The 22221-nt window shown below is 36.4% G+C and overlaps 1 protein-coding gene across 1 annotated transcript in view; it reads left to right on the top strand.

Annotated features, from left to right (window-relative positions):
* The window catches only part of LOC129239460 (otoferlin-like), a 196337-nt gene that overhangs the window by 95212 nt on the left and 78904 nt on the right, over positions 1-22221 (top strand). Inside the window, exons 5-6 of the mRNA XM_054874961.1 lie at positions 13296-13488; positions 20911-21346. Coding sequence (XP_054730936.1) covers positions 13296-13488; positions 20911-21346 — 629 coding nt within the window. The remainder of the gene's footprint in view (positions 1-13295; positions 13489-20910; positions 21347-22221) is intronic.

Raw genomic sequence — 22221 nt, 5'->3', positions numbered from 1 at the left:
GTAAGTTCTCCTTATACAGAGCAAGCGTAAAGCGTAAAGTTTCTCACTATCCAACGGTTCACGTTACGGGGTTTTGTGAAACGAACGAGAGGCACAAAAAAGAACCAATTTTATGAAAAGCAAAAGCTTAAACTTAAAAAGAACTGAGTCACACAGCCAGACAGTAAAAAGTCAACACTGGTAGATTACCTAACAACCTAGCGGTGGTCTGTTGTCTATTGCCGCTGGCTACAGGAATGTAAGAGCATAAACAGAGCAACAAGTAAATTATGATAACGAGAAGATGTGCAAACAACACAAAAAGTCATTAGTTTTGATCCACTGGCGAGCACTGGCGGGTTTGTGGCAAACAAGGAAACCAAAGAAAAAAGAAAAAGCGGCAACAAGTGATATTTAATTTGCAATTCTGGCGACCACAGGTGATGCAGTAGCACGGTTTGTTTAAGATGAAATGTAGTCTAAACATTAACTAACAAATAAATAGCTGGCAACACACGCTAGATAAAGATATTAAAAGGCCCCAGAAATTTCACTTACGCCTTAAGGTACAAGCTTAATAAATGTTTTCAGTGGAAGTCAGTTAAACTTAATTAATTGGCCGATTGAAGCGCAAATAATTTTTAGAAGAAATTAAAGGAATTTTAGATCAAGTCTAGAGTGAGCAGATAATTATTTACCTTGCAAAATTAGACGGAATGCTGATAGCTAACAGACTGTGTGAAGTATTATTATCACTTCAAAGCGCACCACTCTAATTGGATAGTTGTCATTTCGCCAGTTGATTGGCAGTTGCTTTAGGAACGCCAGCAAGCAAAGTTGTGGCGAACTTTTGAGTGTGTGACATGGCGTTTAAGTACTTTTGTTCCTATTTCTATCTTTCAACGCGTTTGCTTTCATGGAGGACTCATGCTGTCAATAACTTTTTCGCCATAAACCACTTTTTTCCATAATTGCCGGCAATGAAATATCGCTTCGGTAACAAAAGCTTGCCTTTCAGTCGTTGTGCATGTCCTACTGGACATTCTGTATGCTAAAGGCAGGTTTGTTAAATACGTGTATGTGCGCCTTTTGGCACTTGCTTCGAACTGCTTTGCATGTCCAGTAGTCGTTTATTTGTCGTCAACACGTCACTGACAGTTACTACATTCCACAAACTTAAATAACATACATACATATATTACATAGCTACAGTTATATCTTACGACATACTGACAAACGTAAACGAATAAAGCATTTTTTTCCTTTTGTATAATTTCCAAATTTAATTTACTTATAGTTTAGCGTATTTTTGCTCTTTGTTTTGATTACGCTTCGCTTTTGTCTGCGCTAACTACTATCCCTACGTCCATGTATTTATCGTCACATATGTACATACAAATGCAGACATTTGTAGATATTACGTGCGATGTATCGGAAGCAGTCAAAGGAAAGCACATGTTGCATGCAATTACCTCTACATACATTGTCGGCTGCTCGTTACTTCCTCCTGAGAGTAATCGTACTTGACTCGGGTACGGAGTTAAGAGAGTAGTTACAAGAAGCAAAGAGAAAATCTGCGCACTCTTTCGCTAATGCACCAAATTAATATGATGTATGTCAATTCAACTGTTTCCTGGTATTCGCCATGGGGAGAAAGAAAATAATGTGGAGGAAATCGGGTAGAAAAATTTGGCGGAAACAGATAGAGAGAGCATGAAGCAGTACACAGTTGATTTTCTAATGCTTACGAGTAAAAGCTACTATTAACGGTGTTTGTGTCTTCGGTAACCTCCACTGAAATTTTCTGACAAATATTTTCGTAGAGAATTCTAGCCGTCAAATCTTATGTTTGATAGAAAGTTTTGTACTTTTCTCTACATTTTAGAGATTTCAATGACTAAAATTTGGTAACCTTGAAACATTGTTAAAAAGTATTGAGACATGCTGGACTATAAATTTGTTTCTATGCCAACCGAAAAATCTAAATTGCTTCTACTCTGTAAGGATACGCAAATATGGTAATTAAAACAGGTACTCCCACGTGCATACGAAAAATGCAAGTTCTTTAAATGGATAATAAAAGATATTCAATTGTATGTGTTTTTTATTATTATTAGATTAATGTAAAAAATAAAAATTTTACTTAAAAGATCTTTTAAAACTTAAACTAGTGACAATAGAAACAAAAAAGAAATACTCATATGGCCATGAAAATATGTACGAAATAGAAATATATGCAATACATACGAAAATAACTTAGTGATTTTAAATATTAAAAATGCTCTTTAAATTATCGAAGTTTATTCAATAACCACTGAGTTCACTATGATTTTCAACGACTTTTTGCATTCGATTTGACAGGGTTTTAGTCGATTGATTGGCTTGGCCTATACATAATTTTAACATCGGCCAATCCATAACTTTTATCGGTGGTTTGTGGCATATTCCCCTCAGCAAATGGTAGCATCACTTCTTGAAGTATACCCTTGTAAATACATTTTTTATTTTTTTTTTTGTTGTGAGGTGAGTAGGTCCTACTCCACTTCAAGAGAAGCATCTCTGAATCATTGCCGCCACTGTGCTTGACTGCTTTTTTTGTGAATCGGGGTGAGAACTCTTGTCCTTTAAGGGTACCCGGTGGTCTAGAGCACGAAAATTTCACCTATTTTCACGATTTTTTTTCCCCCCATTAAAAATTAAAAAAACGATACTTTATTAGTACGTTTATTGAGCATACAAAAAATTTTTTTTTTTTTTAATTTTGAAACAATATTTATTATTATAAAAATGCCGCTGAAGATGACCCTCTCGAAAAATCGAACCCGGACGGCGTAGATGATTTCGAGACTTCTACTAATATGAAACACAAAATTCAAGAAGATTCTTAATCAGAAAGAGTGCAGTTATGGTCGGAACTAGAACAAATCGAAAAAATGAAAAATTGACAAAATGGCGCACTTTTGAAAAAAAGTTCGTAAAATCGGGGTTTTTCACTAGTTTTTTAGTTTAAATTATTTAAATAAAATTATGATTCTAGTTCCGACTATAGCGATACATGTTGTGAACAACATATCCAAATTTCAAGTGATTCGGTTGAATAGTTTTTTGTTTTCATCCCCGCCGTGCCGAAAAAAGTCCTTTCGAGATAAATGAGTTTAAAGTTGGAGGTACAGGAGCGCGCGGACCACTCTCTACCTAGTTAATGGGCTATAGAAGCTATAATACTGGGAGTTTGAGCATGAAAATCTCACAGTATATTCTTAAGATACTATGCTTTCGAAATATCGAAAAAATAAATAATCGATTTTTTGAAATTTCTAGACCACCGGGTCCCCTTAAGACGTCTGACCTTTCGCCCAGCATCATTTCAAAATAAGTTTATTTTTGTCTCATCTGTTCAAAGTATTTTATAGTATTTTTTCGTACACTCTGGTCCACACCATAGCTTGTGCTTTGGAGTGAAACTTTACCTCTTCCTTAAATTTGCTAGTTTCAATAGAGGAACTCTACGAGCTATACTGCCTGACAGGCGTCTTCTTCCTTTTGAGCGTCGTGTTCTTTTTGGGCTTAAGAGCATTTACCAAGGGAATAGTTTTCCAGGCATCCTCCAAGCGGAGGTGTATGCCACCTGTCCATGTGCAAATAAACTTAGACAGGAAAATCCGGAATGAGTGAATTGCCCTTCTGAGCTACGGTCAGGCGGCACTCAAGGCTTCTTCATCCTAAGTGCTCACTGGTGTGCTAGGAACACACGGTCGGATCCGGCTAAATTGGGTCCTAAGACACAAGAATATAACTGTGAACGAAGTATGACATATTGGTAAGAGAGGCTGCCTCCTCTTCATTAATAGGACCCGAGCCCTTCTCAATAAATTTGTGCGATTTTTTTGTTTTAAAATTCAAGAGTTAGCGAAATTTCAACAATAGCTTTAAGTTTTTTCGAGCAGCACAATGAAATCGATAGATAAAGGCAACGTACCTATTTTAAAGGCCATATGTATAAGTCATTAAATATGTTAGGTCAGGTTAGGCTATGTGGCTTACCATGTGAGAAATCAAATTCGTCCTTTGGGGACGGGGTTCTTACCCGACAGAAAAGAAACTGTAAGGGGTAGCTTGAAAGTTAAGACGAGGTAATGAAGAACCAAAGACCGAACGATATCTAACCACGGTTGTATTAACTGCCTAATTATTCGTATGAAATTCATCAAGTTGTTAATATTTGTGTTCGCTATACTTGCGAGTGCAGCACAGAAGGGAGCGCTAAGAAGCCTATGTTTTAAAGCTGCGAGAGGAGAACAGTGGAGGAGAAGATGCTGAGATAATTCCAGCTCAACCTTCAAATAGCTTTTGCAAATAGGACTCAAATTAGTTGCGTGTCTCATAGCAAGCAAACCTAGCGGGCAATGTTCGGTAAAAGCACCCACAAAACTCGAGAGCTGCAATTTTGTTAACCTCATATAAACATGCAGTCTGAAGGCTTCCGCGACGTTGCATGGTTTTGTAATTGTCCTGCGCTCGCTGAGTTGACGCGTAGTCTACCTTTTCAGGAGCAGACCACATGTAGTCAAGGGGATTCTAAGCCTCTTATATCGAGGAAAAACAATCTCATGGATCCCCTATTTGATCACACTACCGTCAAGTCCAAGCCACTTGGCCGTCAGAGCGATTGTTTACTTCCTTGAAAGTTGCAACACAAATTGCTACCTGCGTTTGGAGACCACAGCAGTGGTCCAGCGGCCTGAACGTGAGTTTGATTGGGAGCACTTCACAGAGTACTGCCATCCATACTTTGAGCCATCCGTGATCACGTTCACCTCCAAGTGCCTCTGAATGATATCTTCTTATTCTTCCCTTGAGAGAATATGAAGGGAAATACATCATTAGATTTCTTCTCATCGTTCACCATTAGATTTCTCCATCGTTTATTTAGAATTTGATCCTGTTTATAATAATACGAGCCATTACCGCCAAAATAATGTATCCCACACCATAATCGATTTTTGTTTTGTTATCGAAATCTATAATTCAACATCATTTGCATTATCTGTCAAAATTTCATGGCTGTAAATTAAACCGTTATGATTTTATAACAAAAACAATTTTAATGTAAATGCATATGGTGACTTGTTTACATTTTCTTTGAACGCTTGTGTGGGATACAATTAAATTCTCTTTTAAAATAAATGAAACACAAGGGAAAAAAATGAAAAAAAACACAATTTTTTGAGACTTTAATTAAAGATAAAGCTTTAGAACAATATGTCGAAGGTATGAATTTGTTTTTTTTTGCAAAATATGGTTTTGTTTTCAATTATTGGATATTTTTACAGCTCTCCCTGGTACCGTATAGCGGTTCAGATGAATCTTTCGTTGATTTAAATGGTTTGGAAAGTTTAAAAAAAGTCGAGGAGGAAACGTGTGTTGGGAAAAGGGGCTACAGAAAGCAAAAGAGAATACCTAAAAGGCTGCAAAAAGTTAACAAAAAAAATACGAGTGTTTTGCTCAACCCGTGCTTAAAGAAAAAATGTCCAAATTCGTGTCATGATAAAATTTCTGAAGATGAAAGAGTAAGAATAAATGAACATTTTTGGGGAATCGGCAACAAAATTAGACAGAAAGATTGGCTGTCTTCTTGTGTTAAACAAGTCGATATTAAAAGGCGATATGGAGAAAGTGACAGAAAAAAGTGCAGCTTTAATTATTTTATCAATATCAATAATAGCAGTTTTAAAGTTTGTCAACAATTTTTATTGAAAACGTTGAACATTTCACAAACTCTTTTAATATCCGTAATAAAAAATAGAAGTTCGTTTAAAACTTGCCTTGAAAATATAAAAAAGCCAACTGCACACAACAAATCTGAAGAAGCAAGCATATCGCTAGTAAAATCCTTTATAGAACAATTACCAGCGGTTCCTTCACATTATTGCAGGAATAAAAGTACAAAATTATATCTACCTCAAGAATTTCGAAACATAAAAACTGTATATCAGCATTATGTAGAACATTTGAAAACTATTAATAAAGTTAATAGTCAGTTATCGTTAAGAGTATTCCGTAATATTTTTAAAAACAGTTTCAATTTAGGCTTTCATTTACCTAAAAAAGATAAATGTATCTTATGCGAGAATTACAATAATTTAGACACAGAATCCAAAAAGCAATTTCATTCATCAGAAGAGTATCAAATTCATCTAAAGGACAAAGAGAAATGTAAGCAAATATTTTTGGAGGACCAAAAGCTATGCAAAGAGAATCCGGCTTATTTATGTACAAGTTTCGACTTGCAAAAGGTCTTAAATACTCCCTATGGGAAAAGTGTTACTTTGTTCTATTCTAGAAAATATTCATTTTACAATGAAAGTTTTTATGAGAGTGGTACAAGAGATGGGTTTTGTTTTTTATGGGGAGAAAAGGATGGTAAACGAGGGTGTAATGAAATTTGCACAACTGTTTTCCAATACCTTAAATTAGTCGATGAAAGAAAAACCCAGTCGATAGTCCATCTTTATTGTGATAGCTGCGCAGGACAGAACAAAAACAGAGCTATGCTTGCGACATTAACCTATTTTGTTGAAAATTCTAATTTTGTGACTAATATAAAAATCACATACTTGTTGCCTGGACACACCATGATGCCTGTTGATTCGATGCATAGTACAATTGAATCGTTTATTCGGAATAGAACTGTTTGGGCTCCAAGTGAGTGGTACACCATAATATCAAATGCAAGAACTAACCCAAGAAAATATAATTGTATTGAATTAACTAACAGTGATTTTAAAGACTGGAAGGCATTTTCACAGGCGTTACTTCCAAATTCAGTGAAAATTCAATTTACAAAATTACGCTCTGTTACTTTGGAAAAAAATATTCCAAATATTGCTCTTAAATATAGCTACTTTGATGAATCTGAAACCATAAATTATGATCTAGATTCAATTCCACGATCCAGACGAAATTCCAAAATAGTTTGTGAGGGACCTACTCAATTATATGATGATATATTAAACATTTCTTCTGCTAAATATAAGGATTTGAAAACGCTTTGCGATAGAAAAACTTTACCCGTAAAATTCCAACACGAGTATTTAAATTTAAAATGGAATGGATCTGTTAAAGATTTGCTACCTGAAACCGACCAGGAAGATAGTATTTAGATAGTATTTTACAAGATTTTAAATTAACATTACTTTGTTAACAGAAAACTTTAAATATATGAATTACATTACTTTATTTTTGTTTTATCGAATATACTAAGAAATGTATACATATATTTTTTTTAAATCAAATGTAATTTAATTTTAAGGACTAAGTAAAAAAATGAAATAAAAAAAAAAAACGGGAAGTCACTTCCTTAAAATAAATTTTTGTGTAACCCACACACTTTTTTAATAATAGGTTGCCAGAAGGAAAGCAAAAAAAATGTATCCCACAAAAACAACCCTTATGATGCAAATATCTATTTAAAATTATTAAAATTAAATGTATTACACAAAAAAATGTTTACATTATAAATTTTAAAATAATGGCTTTATTCAAACTGATTTAATTTAAAAAAAACCTTCCCCTGTAAAATTTCGAATTTGTGGGATACATTTTTTCGGCGGTTATGGCTCGAATAGTTATGGGCTATTTTATATTATATTATATTTGGCCGCCGTAGCCGAATGGGTTGATGCGTGATAACCATTCGAGTTTCAGAGACAGAACGTAGGTTCGAATCTCGGTGAAACACCAAAATGAAGAAAACGTTTTTTCTAATAACGGTCGCCCCTCGGCAGGCGATGACAAACCTCCAAGTGTATTTCTGCTATGAAAAGGCTCCTCATGAAAAAAAAAAAAAATATATGTCGTTCATATTCGGCTTAAAACTGTAGGTCCCTCCATTTATGGAACAACATCAAAAGGGGTATAGGCGCCAATTATATATATATATATATTTGCGTTACAGCCATGTATGAATGTCCGCTCTTGTTTCTGCAGAATACGCGGAAATTGGTCGAATACATGTCTTATAGACTCTTATTTTGCCTTCGATCCTCATGTGCTTGTTTCTCCATACAGCAGTTCTCAGACAGCTACGCAGTGATGCTGTTTTGTTTGCCGCTTGCTTTACTTCTATTCATAAATCTCTATTGTTGGTGATGCTTGATTCCAGATAGAATTGAACTGAAGAACCTGCACCTTATGGATTCTTTGGACACAACCAAGCATTTGGTTTTTTCAGAAAATTGTTGTACACTTCGGCATCTTGCTCAAATTTGAATTGGTGTAGGTTGTCTACATTCTCCGTAATAAGAACTGCGTCGTCTGTGTAATTAAATAGATTTCATAAAAAATATACTTTTTTCGTCGAAAGCTAGTTTGGTGTATTTGGATTAAAGCGGCAAGTTTGTATGGTGGCGGCACGCAACTGCTTTCAGCAGAAAGGGATATACGAGTATGGCCAGAATGATACACCATTACTACCGCAATAATGACTTTGTCGAGTAACCTATAGACAAGTACAATTATTTAAATATTTTTTATAAAGTTTGAGGCAGAATATTACACAACTAAGGTAAGACATGGACATAAGTGCACCTCCGCAATCCCATTGAGTATTCGTGAATTTATTAGAAAGTAATATTCTGATGAGAATATTTGATACCCTATGCTTCAACTAGGAGCTAGGAATATATATAATATTTTGTAACCCAACATAGCCTCAAAAAAACAAAACAAATAAAGCAACGGCTGAATAATTTTGCAAACTCACATCTGAGTAAACGTAAAGCCTAAGTACCTAGACGCATTTACTAAGATAATGGAATACACTTCCAGCTACTGAACTACATAAGTCAAAGTTTTATTTAGAAGTAAGATATCTAGCCTGCACATATACACTGCACCCTGTTGTACTAAATGGCAATTTGAAGTTGGGATTATGCTCCAAAAATAGTTCTTGAACAGTTTTGAATAAAAGGCGCAACAGAAAATCGGTGATTCCAACGATTTCTTTCTGGTGCATGGAAGATGAGGCTTTGGTAGAGGCTGCTCTAATAACAGGCGATTTCAGACACGAGAACAACTACTGAAAAAGATCTTGGTCGAACCCCGCTGAGCCGCCCCCAACGATGGTCAAGTCTAAATGGACGGCTAAGAAGGTTTTGGCGGAATGTGTTTGATGGGGTTGAACTGAAATCTTTTACTATGAGCTGTTGCCTTCGTCCCAAACACTTAATGCTGATTTCTGTTGTCAGAAGCAAAGCAAATTGAAGCAAGCTGTGTAACAGAAGCGATAACCATTGGCGAATAGGAAGGGTATTCTGCTACCGCAAGACAATGGCAGGCAGCACATAATTTTATGAATCGGCGCTTCTTTGGAAGTTCTTTTGCATATTTTCTTCACAACACAAAACTGGACGTAATAAGTGCTTATGAAAATGAGCTGGGAAAATATTTTACTATTTCAATTGAATAATTACTAACTTTTATTTCATTTAATAATATACTTTAATAGTCATTGAAAGACAGAAGACATTATAACTGGGTGAAGCAGAGCACTCCACTAAGCAGTGCGTTTGTATCATTAATATTTATGTATAAATATCTACCTATTTGCGTAACTTTTAATTCCCAAGTTAATGCCTTACACGCGGCAAAACTCATTAAAAAGCAAATAGAATCATTTCAGGAGTAGCATCCATGCTCCAGTGTCTCAAATTACGAGTACTATACGCAGCCTTGAAATGGCAAGGGGTTTAAAGCCTTGATGCTCTCTCACACGCACTCCTCTCCGCACGCACCTACATAATTACATCAGAAATGCCCCACTGAGTTCCACTTGAATTTCAACAAACCAGTATAAGTAAAACGAACCAAATCAAGTAAAACAAACCAAATCAAGTAAAATTAAAAAATCAAAATAAAAAATATAAAAAAGCACGAGAGAAGGGAAATAATAGAAAAATTGTGAATTGAAGAGTATGAGAGACGAAAAGTTTAAAAAAGTTAAGATACAACTCCAAGTGAGATTACCTAGCTAGTAGAGATGCCAATTTTTTCGATGTTACGAAACCGAAGTTTCGAGATTTATCCCAGTATGTAGATATTCATCTCAACTCAAAAAAATTTTGAAACTCTCCACCCGTCTAATAATTAATTATTAAATGTCTTTTAATTAATTTTTATTTAAAATGAAAATTATATCATTAGTAACACAAGCAATAGTGAAATGTATACGCATTTATGTAATAATACTTTAACAATTACATATCTGATAAAGTCATTTACGGTATGCCGATAAAAGCTCTACGGGCCTCATCTAGTGCAGGATAAAATCTGTGTGGTGCAGCGTAAACTTAAAATTTTAAAGTCAGAACTTAATTTTATTATCTACAAGGTGAAGCCCAAAATAAACAAGCCTGGCATAATAAAAATGTTTTTGATGTAGTCATCTTTTTAATGAGATAATGCGTTGAAAGTTACATCCCTAGTTGACTTATAGTGAAAGCTTGGTGACATTCGGTTCAGTGGAAGCGAAGTTATTGCGCCTAAAGTGTCAGTATGTTTGTGTCATCGGCACAAAAATGAGTTTCGAACAAAGAGCTAATATCAAATTTTGTTTTAAAATCGGTAAAACGTTTACCGAAACATTTGAATTGATGAAAAATTGGCATGTTCACAACCAAAATAAACAAGCTTAATGACAATGAACATACGAGCCGCCCAAAATCATTAATCACTGAGAACTCTATCGAAATTGTTCGTAAATTTATCAAAAATGAACCGAAATCATCGGTGAAATTCATGGAATCGGAGTTGAATATCTCCAAAACATCGGTTTATTGTATTTTAACTGATCATTTGGGATTACGAAGGGTATGTGCACGTTTCATTCCGCACAAGTTAACTAAGGACCAAAAATTGCTCAGAATTCAACATTCGAAAGATCTCATTAAAAAGGTGAGAAAATACGATAACTTCCTTTACAACATAGTAACTGGTGATGAAACGCGGTGTTGCCAATATGAACCTGAAACTAAGAGTCAAAGCACCGAAGGCTCCAGGCGAACCGCTACCCAAAAAAATCGCGTTTAGAGAAATCAAAAATCAAGTCGATGCTCATTTGTTTTTACGATTCCAAGGGGATTGTCTACAACGAGTTCGTGACAATGGGTCAAACTGTCAATGCAGATTTCTATCTTGGCGTTTTTGCATCGCATTCGTCAAATTCGACCTGAATACCGCGAAGGAGGAAGCTGCGCTAGATATCGCATTTTAACCATCAATCACACATCGTATTCGCCTGATATGGTTCCCTGTGACTTCTACTTATTTGGAAAATTGAATTTGGCCATGAAAGGAAAGCTTTTTGCGTCCATAGAAGTCTTCCAAAAGGCTTGTACCGACATTCTGAAGGACATTCCGGCCAATGACACTCTTTCGAAAATCTTTTAGATCGCAGTGTATCGAGACCAGCGGTGACTATTTTGAATAAATAAACTCGAAGTTATTAGAACAAAGCTTCTGTGGTTTCTATTTCAGCTCAGTCTTGTTTATTTTGGACTTCGCCTTTTATATATTGTGCATGCATACCTGAAGCGGAGGGCCGTTTAGATTAGATTAGGTTAAATTTGTGGGGGGTTGGACAAGTCCAAGCAGGAGGGCCGTCACTCATTATTTTAATATTATTTGATGCAACACGAATATTAATCTATTGGTCTTTAAATAGTTGAACGTTGAATAGAAAAAAACCCTACTGTTTTCTACAAACTTTGTTATAAACGCAAAGCAGTTTTCAGTGTTGCCATTTTGCTATAAAATGAGATTTTTCTATGTTATATGCTAATAATACCGAGATGTTCGCGACTAAAAATAACGGGATCCGGATTTTCGGGACTGATATTCCTGCTAGTTAGTCTTGTATTTAAATCATGGGATTGATTGAGTGCATTTGAGTTTCTCTGCATGTACAATATATTAAGAATTTTTATGGAAAGAATTAGAAACAGAATTTTATTGAAAGAAAAAGAAAAAAAATTAAATTAAAATTACAATTAATTAAGTAATCGTACAGGTTAAGGCATCACCAGCAGTAAAAAAGTTGGGCGTAGATTTTTAAATTACTGCTACAAACAAAGTTTAACAATTAAAAAAAATATATATTTATATATATTATTTATAAATATTCCCACCGGTTAAGGCATCACCAGCAGCAAAAAGTTTAGGCATAAAAAAATAAATAATTGGCGCGTACACTTCTGTTAGGTGTTTGGCCGAGCTCCTCCTCCTATTTGTGGTGTGCGTCTTGATGTTGTTCCACAAATGGAGGGACCTACAGTTTCAAGCCGACTCCGAACGGCAGATATTTTTATGAGGAGCTTTTTCATGGCAGAAATACACTCGGAGGTTTGCCATTGCCTGCCGAGGGGCGACCGCTATTAGAAAAATGTTTTTTTTATTAATTTTGCTTTCACCGAGATTCGATCCAACGACCTCTCTGTGAATTCCGAATGGTAATCACGCACCAACCCATTCGGCTACGGCGGCCGCCAAAAGTTTAGGCATAGATTTTTGAATTTTTATTAAAAATTATTTTAAGAAATTTGGAAAAAAAAGACTAAAACATTCCTACCGACTCATCAGGCGAAAATTAAGTATAACCTTTTTATTTTTTAGCACATTTTAAAAATAATCCTACCTACTAAGTCATCTCTAGCAAAAAAAAGGTTAAGTGTAACTTTTTTTTTAGCGCGGCATTTTCCTTGGATTTGAAGGACATGGGGAAAATGTTAGCTATCAAATGCCGCGCTGATCCGTTCAACCTGTTGCTAATGGCCTCAAAATGTGTTATTTGCACACGCCATAAAGGCCATAAGGGCAAAGCAACAACAACAACATGTGTGTGCACGTCTTTGATTTTTTAACTTCCTTGTCAAGGTGGCCGGCACGGCACAGCTGTTTTCCCATGTGAATAAAGCATTTTTTTTACGCCCAGTTGCCGGGCAGCAATCGTGACGCCGAACGCCAACTGGGCTCGTGGGCACTGCCGAGCAGTAAAGATTGGCTACAACACAAAACAAGCGCCATCACTCCATTGGCCCTGCAACATTGTCCTCATAAAAGGGAAAATGCGCGCCAAAGCAAAGGACACCGCGTGCGCTCACATTAATAACATTCATTTGTTCTCCTTCCCATTGCCATTTGCTCTCTTAGTTACATTGTATGCACGCTCTTAATTGCAATTTTCTCAATATTTACCAAATGTGAACTCTATTTTATGTTTTCGCTTCTTCGTTTTTGGTTTTTTTCCTTTGTATACGCAGGTACTTGTTGTATTCGAGGCGAGATACACATCTCCCGACGATGCTGCTGGTAACTTTGAGCCGACCAATCTGGTGCGACCCATACAGGAGCAGCAGAATATTAGCTGTAGCAGCCAAAGTTTGGACGATGATCAACAGATGCTTCTCGACATCGAACAGAACATAGCGAATCTGGAGCGTAGTTTGAATCGAGGTAAAGTAATAAAAAGCGAAATTTTAAGTGATACTGAAAGAATATCAAATGAAATATTTTGAAAGAAAAATCTAACAGTTCGGAAATATTTGAAAATTAGCTCATTTGTGCTATACATTTTTGCGCTGAAATGAGAATGGGTGAAATTAATATAAAAAAAAAAAAAAATTGAATTCAACGCAGTGGGTGTTCAATAAAGTTCTAACCAGCTTCTTTATTGCTTCAAAATATAAATATAAAAAGTTAAAAGAAATGTGTCCATTTATTGGTGAAGCTTTGGAGCGCACTTGTACTAGGCGTTAAGTGGAGTGAACAAATGGATAATAATTGAGCTGCGTGGCAACAGATATGCGGATAAATTAAAACTATAAATTAAAACAAAATTTTACTGAGTGCCAAGGTACATTGAACAGATAGTATCAGTAGAACAAAAACAACAAGAGCAATGTATTTTATTTTTGCTTTTAATCTTTAGAATGTCAAAATTTATAAACAAAAATTAGTATTATATAGCTCGAAAAAACTTAAATCAGCTGCTGTGCAAATGCTATCTGTTCAATGTGCCCCGCAATTGCGTTTTTTATTTTAAATGCGGCCGAAAACTTTAATGTTCTACACCAAAAAAAAAACCACAAGATTCGGAGTAGCGCTTTTATGTGAAATAAATAAATACTTCAGTGCCAATACCGATTGTATTTTGTGTGCTTTTAGGTGCATCCATGTAACACATGTAAAACTGTAAAATAGCGCGAAGATTTACCTAAAATAAAATATGATACTGCCATGAGGGTGTAAAAATTAAAAAAATCATTACAAACTTTCAAAATTTCAGCTTCAAAATGCGTTTCGTTTTACTCAAAAATTTACAAGTGTCCATTGATACATGTATGTATGTTCTCGTACAAAGCAAACAGGCAGCAAAAGAGTTGAACACCCTAAAAAATTTAAAATGCATCCCATTCGTTGCGACTGGCTAGCATTCAAATTAGAAGGAACCTTTTATGTAAATAAAGGAAAATTTCGCAAATTAAAATACTGCATAATGTAACAAGCTTTCAGGCAGTAGGCACAGAAAAAATCCTTTATGCTTGAGCAATATGGAAGTGCATAATTGATGAATATATGATATAAAAAGTTTATGAAGTAACTAAAATAATAATTTCTTATTTTTTGTTGGTGTTTTCGCAGCACAGTTAAAATAACGAAAGCGTGAAGTTACATAAAGAATAAAGAAAAACATAGCATGTGAATAAACAGACGCGCAAGTATGTATGGAGCAAACACAAAAGTAAAAGGAAATGTTGCGCGGTTAGAAAAATTTCCATAAAAAAAACAATAAATTTTGTATAAAATAAAAATGAGACCATAAATTTTCGCAGACAATTTTGCTGTGCAAAAAAATCTTTTCCGTGTACGTATGTATGTGTAAACACACACAGACAAATAAATGTCAAATACATGTGAGGGAGTTTTAACTAAAGAATTTTTTAAGTTTACAAAAAGTGTAATAATTTTTTTGTTTTTAATATTTACAATGATTGGGAAATATTCAGTACGCACGCTTTGGAAAAAAGAATGTAGAGGGGGGATAGCAGGGTATATCGCCATCCGAAAACCTTCCGGAGGCTTATAGTTTTTAAGTTTAGTTTAAAGTTGTGTAATTTAGCGAAGTGACACCTCAAAAAAAGGGCGAAGTTCGAACTTTTAGCTTTAGTTTAGCGTGGAGAAATCTTTTTCAAAATGTAAATATTGTTTTATATTATATGCAAACAAGCGACGCAGAAGAAAATTTGGCTTGTCTGGATTATGTTATATGCGCTTATAGCTCATAGAAAACTAGATAGTAATTACAGTGGCTGAATAAAGATCTCGGACATACTACTGTGGGCAAAAAGTAAGGTGAATTTGGTTGTAAAATGAAAAATCTTTATTTATTCTTGTAAATCAATTTCATCCCCTTCAAAATAGTCCCCTCTCGATGAAATACACTTATGCCAACGATTTTCCCAATTCCCGAAACATACCAAATAGTCCATTTCCGGTATAGCCATCAGCACCTTCTTCGATTCAGCTTTTATCTCCTCAATCGACTCGAAACGCGTTCCGCGGAGTGGTCTCTTGAGTTTTGAGAATAGCCAGAAGTCACACGGAGCCAAATCAGGCGAATACGGTGGTTGCGGAACGATATGCGTGGAATTTTTGGCGAAATGATCACGAAGAACGAGTGCAGTGTGAGACGGTGCATTATCGTGATGCAAAAACCAAGAGTTGTTGGCCCATAATTCTGGTCTTTTTAGACGAATTGCTTCACATAAACGACGCATAACGCTCATAAATCCAAGTCTCATCTCCTATAATGATGCATTTGAGCTTGTCCTGATAGTCTGAAAGCATTGTTTCACACACATCAACGCGACGACTTTTTTCCAAGAAATTGAGAGTTTTCGGTACCAAACGAGATTTGACTTTTCGTAGGCCCAAATGGTCTTGCAAAATGGTTTTCACAGATCCTTCTGATATTCCGATTCATATCACAGTCAACCAACGATTTTTGAGCACTAACTCCTTCATTTTATTGACGATTGATGGTCGTCCGGAGCGCTCCAAGTCATCAACACGTTCTCAACCATCTTTGAAGTTTTTGTACCACTTATAAACATTTTTCTGCGACATGATCGAATCACCAAATGCCTTCTGCAACATGCTAAACGTTTCCGCAGCCGAAATTTCATTCCGCAAACAAAATTTGATAGCACTTCTCTGCTCAATCAAATCAGACATTGTAAAAATCGAAAAATGCACTCTTGGTCGTTTGGTGAACACAAGCGTAAATATATTACTGATAATGACATTCACATGAAAGTTGGCCCAGTTGCCTCATGAAAAAATAACTAGAGCGAAATTTTATTGGAAGTTAAATATTTTTATTCTTGGTAATCAAATGGGATTTTAAAAATAGTAATAATAATTTATATTACAAATCCGGTAAAGTAAAATTTGAGTCATGTTTTGTTGGGGCAAAGATCAATTGAACTCATATATTTATGTAAATTTTAGTCATCAAGAAAAGGGTCGAACCGTTCGGAAAATCCCAGAAATAGTGGATAGACCCTGATCGCCTGTATACGACGTGATAAACCGTTTCAAAGAAACAAAATCCGTGGAAAACAAGAAGAAATCGTACAAAACTGTTTTCGGATGCAGATGAACGGTTGATAGTGCAACAAGCTAAGAAAAATCAAAATTTGAGCGCTCCTCATCTCGCAACAGAAGTCGCCCAACACCTTAATTTTAACTGCAACACCAAAAGTATCATATACAAATAGTGATGCGAAAGAATATTTCTAATTGGAGAGTTACACGAAAAAACCTTTCATCAACGAGGCACAAGAGAATAAAATTCGCAAAGCGTCGTGGTGATAAGGATTTCGAGTTCTGGAAGCACGTTTATTTGCAGATTAAAGCAGGATTAACATATTTAAGTCGGATGGACAACATCCTGTGTTTTTTACGTGAGTACGTGCTGGCGACAGCTCAAACCCACGGTACCCAAAGGTACGCGGATCAATTTAATTATTGATCAGAACCCAAATAACTTAGGTACCAATTGGCAGTGAGGTATGGACACACTAACCGTCTTGGTAGGGCTCGAGGCCTACTCATACCTCTGCCGTTCTATGGGTTCCGGCACGCGGTTGCAATGCAACTCCACATCGGCCTAAAGCCTACCCGCGCTTTAGGTCTTAACCACAGCCACCACGAAAACCTCCCCGAAGGGCCTTTCCCAAACAGAACAGGTCAGAGCGAACTCCTGTTCCCCGTGGTACCGATTTAGGCTCTTCGGTGAGACATCGTACCCGAAGACACTGCCAGTTCAGATCCCATACTGCTCAGGCACTGGTGGACCTAGATTTTAGTCGCCTTTACGACAGGCATACCTTACCTTGGGCATATTCTAACCCCTACACAGCTGGGGGGCCAAGGTCAGATGGACAATCATATGTGCGAAGAAGACCTAATGAAGAGTTGCTGGAAAAAAATTGCGGCCGACAGTTAAACATGGGTGGTTGTATGCCCGCTCCTGTTACTGGAAAATGTCTGCCTCTTTAAGGGCAATGTGGACCACAAACCATACCTAACAATTATGAAAGAAAATTTGGTCCAAGGAACTGAAAAGTTGTGAATTACCTAAGTACAATTTCTCGTACTATCAAGACAACGATCCCAAACATTAGGCACTTGATGTCCGTGTATATACAACTGCCCTAAAGTACTCGAAACACCTCCACAATCTCCAGATATCAATGTAATTGAACATCTGTTAGCTCATTTGAAAACCAACGGAAAAAACCTGCTATTAGAAACAAGAAAGTGTTAGAAGATGCTATTAAAGAAGAGTGGGAGAAAATAGATCCTTTAACATGCATGAAGCTGGTCGAATCCATGCCAAGAAGACTGAATGCTGTGAGAAAAAAGAAAGGCTTGCCGACTAAGTATTAATTATATTGTTTTTTCTTAAATATTATTTCCCTAACTCTACTTTACATAAATAATTGTCCGAGATCTTTTTTGTCATGTATTTTTCTAAGTATATTTTCTATGTACGAATGAGTTGAAGTTTGTTTATGTTTTTAGTAGTTAAGGAAAATTCGCTTGAAGTCCGAAAATAAATGTGACCCATAAACGCATTAGATTCGCATTTTTAAATTTATTTTTTGATTTAAAATCATATCACTTGGGTGTCCGAGTTCTTTATTGAGTCACTGTGAAAACCAAAAAATATGGTTTTTAGGTGTACTTTATTGCTTGGATAAGCTTCAGAAAGGAGACCTAGAGTTTTTTAGAAACAGAATTTCGCCACAAAAATTCCATAATCATATCTGCAGCTTGCGTGGTTATAATCGTCCATATAAAAGTAGCTTTTTACCACGCGCCATTGGAAATCTATGTCTTTCTATGGATGATCAGTTTTGCTATATGGCATGGAAATATGGACCTTAAAACTCTCCGACATGAATAGACTGGAAGCACGTGTGGGTCCCCTCTTGGAAGCAGCTAGAGACCGCGAATTATTTTCAAATATAGTTCAAATTTTAAATTAAAAAAAAGACAAAAAAAAATTGTATTACTTTTAAATTGTATAATCGCTTACATTGATTGCAGGGTTCAAACCCCCCCAGACGAAGTTTTAAAAATTTTTTTTACATGAATCGATAAGAAAAAAGAAATGCATTGCAACAAAAGTTGGAACCCCCCTAAATCTTGGGGTCTGCGCACGGGCCTGCAAGAAGCAATGCGCTTTAAACACATTACCTCTGACTGTCTCTGTCTGAGCATGAAAAAATATTTTATGTAGAATATAATTAATTTTTGGGCTATTTTTACTTACTTACTTCTTTAACTTTCAAAAAGATCTTGACAATTTTTAAAACCCATTATCTAGTCATTAAAAAAAGTTGTGGTCTAAAGGAAGATATGCATGTCGAATTCCCAGCATTTCTACTGTTACTGGCACAATAATTGTCGAATTTTAATTTTTTGTAATAGGACTATGAATAAGTTCGTGCGGTTTTACAACAGATGGCGTAACTTGATTATTATTCCATCGATCCACATTTCCAAACATTCATTGGAGAGCTACTGTCGTAAGGCACAAACGTCAGTATAAGTTTTTTATTTGAAGCGTTAACAACAATATTTTTACCACACTTGAAAATGTCGAATTTCGTGCCAAATAATGTGTTTTTGCGGGGAATTCTTCTTCATTATTTTAATATGAAGAAAAAAGCAGCCGAAAGTCATCGTATCTTGGTGGAAGTTTATGGTGAGCATGCTCTAGCTGAGCGAACGTGCCAGAAGTGGTTTGCACGCTTTAAAAGTGGTGATTTTGGCTTGGAAGACGAAGAACGCGAGGGTGCGCCGCCAAAGTTCATGGATACCGAATTGGAGGAATTGCTCGATCAAGATCCGGCTCAAACGCAAGAAGAGGTTGCAAAAACTTTGGGAGTTGATCAATCAACCATTTCCAAACGTTTAAAAGCCATGGGAATGATCCGAAAGGTAGGCCATTGGGTGCCGTATGAATTGCAGCCAAGAGACGTTGAACGCCGTTTTATGGCATGCGAACAACTGCTTCAACGGCACAAAAGAAAGGGTTTTTTGCATCGAATTGTGACTGGCGATGAAAAGTGGGTCCATTACGACAATCCAAAACGTCGGGCAACGTATGGATACCCTGGCCATGCTTCAACATCGTCGTCGGCGCAGAATATTCATGGCCTGAAGGTTATGCTGTGTATCTGGTGGGACCAGCTGGGTGTTGTGTATTATGAGCTACTGAAACCGAATGAAACGATTACGGGGGATGTCTACCGACGACAATTGATGCGTTTGAGCCGAGCACTGCGAGAAAAACGGCCGCAATACGCCGATAGACACGACAAAGTTATTTTGCAACATGACTATGCTCGGCCACATGTTGCACAAGTGGTCAAAACATACTTAGAAACGCTCAAATGGGATGTCCTACCCCACCCGCCGTATAGTCCAGACCTTGCGCCATCCGATTACTATCTCTTCCGATCGATGCAACATGGCCTGGCTGACCAGCACTTCCGTAATTACGATGAAGTCAAAAAATGGATCGATTCGTGGATTGCGGCAAAACCGACCGAATTTTTCACAAAGGGAATCCGTGAATTGCCAGAAAGATGGGAAAAAGTAGTAGCAAGCGATGGACAATACTTTGAATATTAAATTTGTAACCATTTTACGTCAATAAAGTTTCAAATTTCGAAAAAAAACCGCACGAACTTATTCATAGTCCTATTACTTTATCGAGCTTTCTTTGCTTTTGTTCAGATTTTATAAAAATCACTGAAGGTTTTCCTTGATATATCGAAGAGAGGTTTTAATTCCAAGTATTTTTTTTTTTTAATAAATTCACCGAGTGCTACATTTTGCATTGTAAAACATACTCGTAAGTAGCAACTATGTCGGATTGAGTTTTTATGTTTTTAAATCTTGTAGCATAAATCATTAGAACTGCCAACCTCCACAACAAAAAAACCAAAAATTAATAAATAATAAATAAAAGACCAAAAACGAAAAAAAATCTAATAAAAGAAATACTCGATCGTGGAGATTATTTAACCAGAGTGCTCTCCGTTCACACTTAAAAATGTGCCAGCAATATACATATTTACGAAGCTCTCACAGAGATGAATAACATTAACATAGCGATTAACAGTAAGAGCGATTCAGAACAATGTGAAAAATTTTAAATATTTTAAGAAGTGTCATGGGGTGACTATTAAACAAAGCACAAAATTTTCAACAATTATTGATAGAAAATGATGAAATCGAATTTTCAAGTGCCTGCACCTACGTTCACCACTCAATTTACCTCTCGCTTCCCTACAGAATCGGGTGGTTATGCTACCTCCGGCGCTGGTACTGCTTCCAGCGGCAGTGAATCACATGGCACACAAAAGAAACGTCATTTGCTGCGACGCGTCATGACCGCTGCGCAACATAGTACCACCAGCGTCTCATCAAGTCGCCAAAGAATCGAATTAAAATTTGATAAATTCGGTAAATCACCGACAGCTGGTCGCAGCGGTAGTGTTACCACTCTTCTCACCACCACACCCAACGCAAATGCCACCACTACCATCACGACAGCAACAGCGACGGGCAATAGCAGCGCCAGCGCACTTGCTGCTGCTATGCGCGGCAGCGAAAGTTCACAACCTAAAGAGAAGAAACTTTCCATGCGTGCGGTGCGCAATATTATGCGTTTGGGACGTAGCAGGCAGACATCGCAGTCGCGCGAAAGTAGCACCGAGGATGAAGGCAGGTAAGTTCGAGTTAATCGCAAACGCGTATGAAAGTACACAAATAAAAATTTATATTTAAATACTTATACATACTAGCAAATCACGTACTTATGTTCATATATTCCACCGTATGCCTTGCGTATAATATAAAAATAATATAATATAAAAATGAGATACAAAATATGGAAAATATGAAGTTAAATTCAAGGTTGACGCAAAACATGTGCAACTCTAGGAATATATTTGTATCCCGGTTTCATTTTCCGTTACCAAAAGACAAACAAAAAAACAAACAAACGAAACACAAAAAAAAAAAACACACACACAAAAGTCAGCAACAAGTGACCATTTTGTATAGCGCGCACCCTCTCGAAGTGAAATGAAAATGGCCTTAAAAGTCGTACACAATATGTAGCTGATTTTTATTTTTGCAAAATATCCATTGCCCACTTGTTGACACTTCACGCCCAAATACTCAATTCGTCTTTCCACTAAAGTGGCCCTCACATCCCCAGTATACACCACATGCATACATTTACATAACTGTGAAATAATACACTGAAATTTGACCTTTTACAGCATTCTCAAATTTAACAGCAGCACAACAGGTTGCTATTTATCCACTATTATATGCAAGCCTTCATGCTCCTGCTCTTCTGCATATTATAATAATTATCCTCGACCCGAACGGAAATGTTCAGGTATGCGAGAATGAATTGCACTGCAGGTTGTTGGCTATATATTGTGTGGGATGTCAACACGTTGATTATCAAGTAACTTGGAGTGGTTTTACTATATTTATTTTGTAGCTGTTGGCTGGTTGTAGCTACTCTGCCGACCTTTAGCGACTCGCTGAGTGCTTGCATGCACATATTTCCATATCATAATACGAATT

This window comes from Anastrepha obliqua, chromosome 2 (assembly GCF_027943255.1).
Source record: "Anastrepha obliqua isolate idAnaObli1 chromosome 2, idAnaObli1_1.0, whole genome shotgun sequence".
NCBI classification, from domain to species: domain Eukaryota; kingdom Metazoa; phylum Arthropoda; class Insecta; order Diptera; family Tephritidae; genus Anastrepha; species Anastrepha obliqua.
The sequence above is the reverse complement of the archived record's forward strand: the minus strand, read 5'-3'. Positions and strand labels throughout refer to the sequence as shown.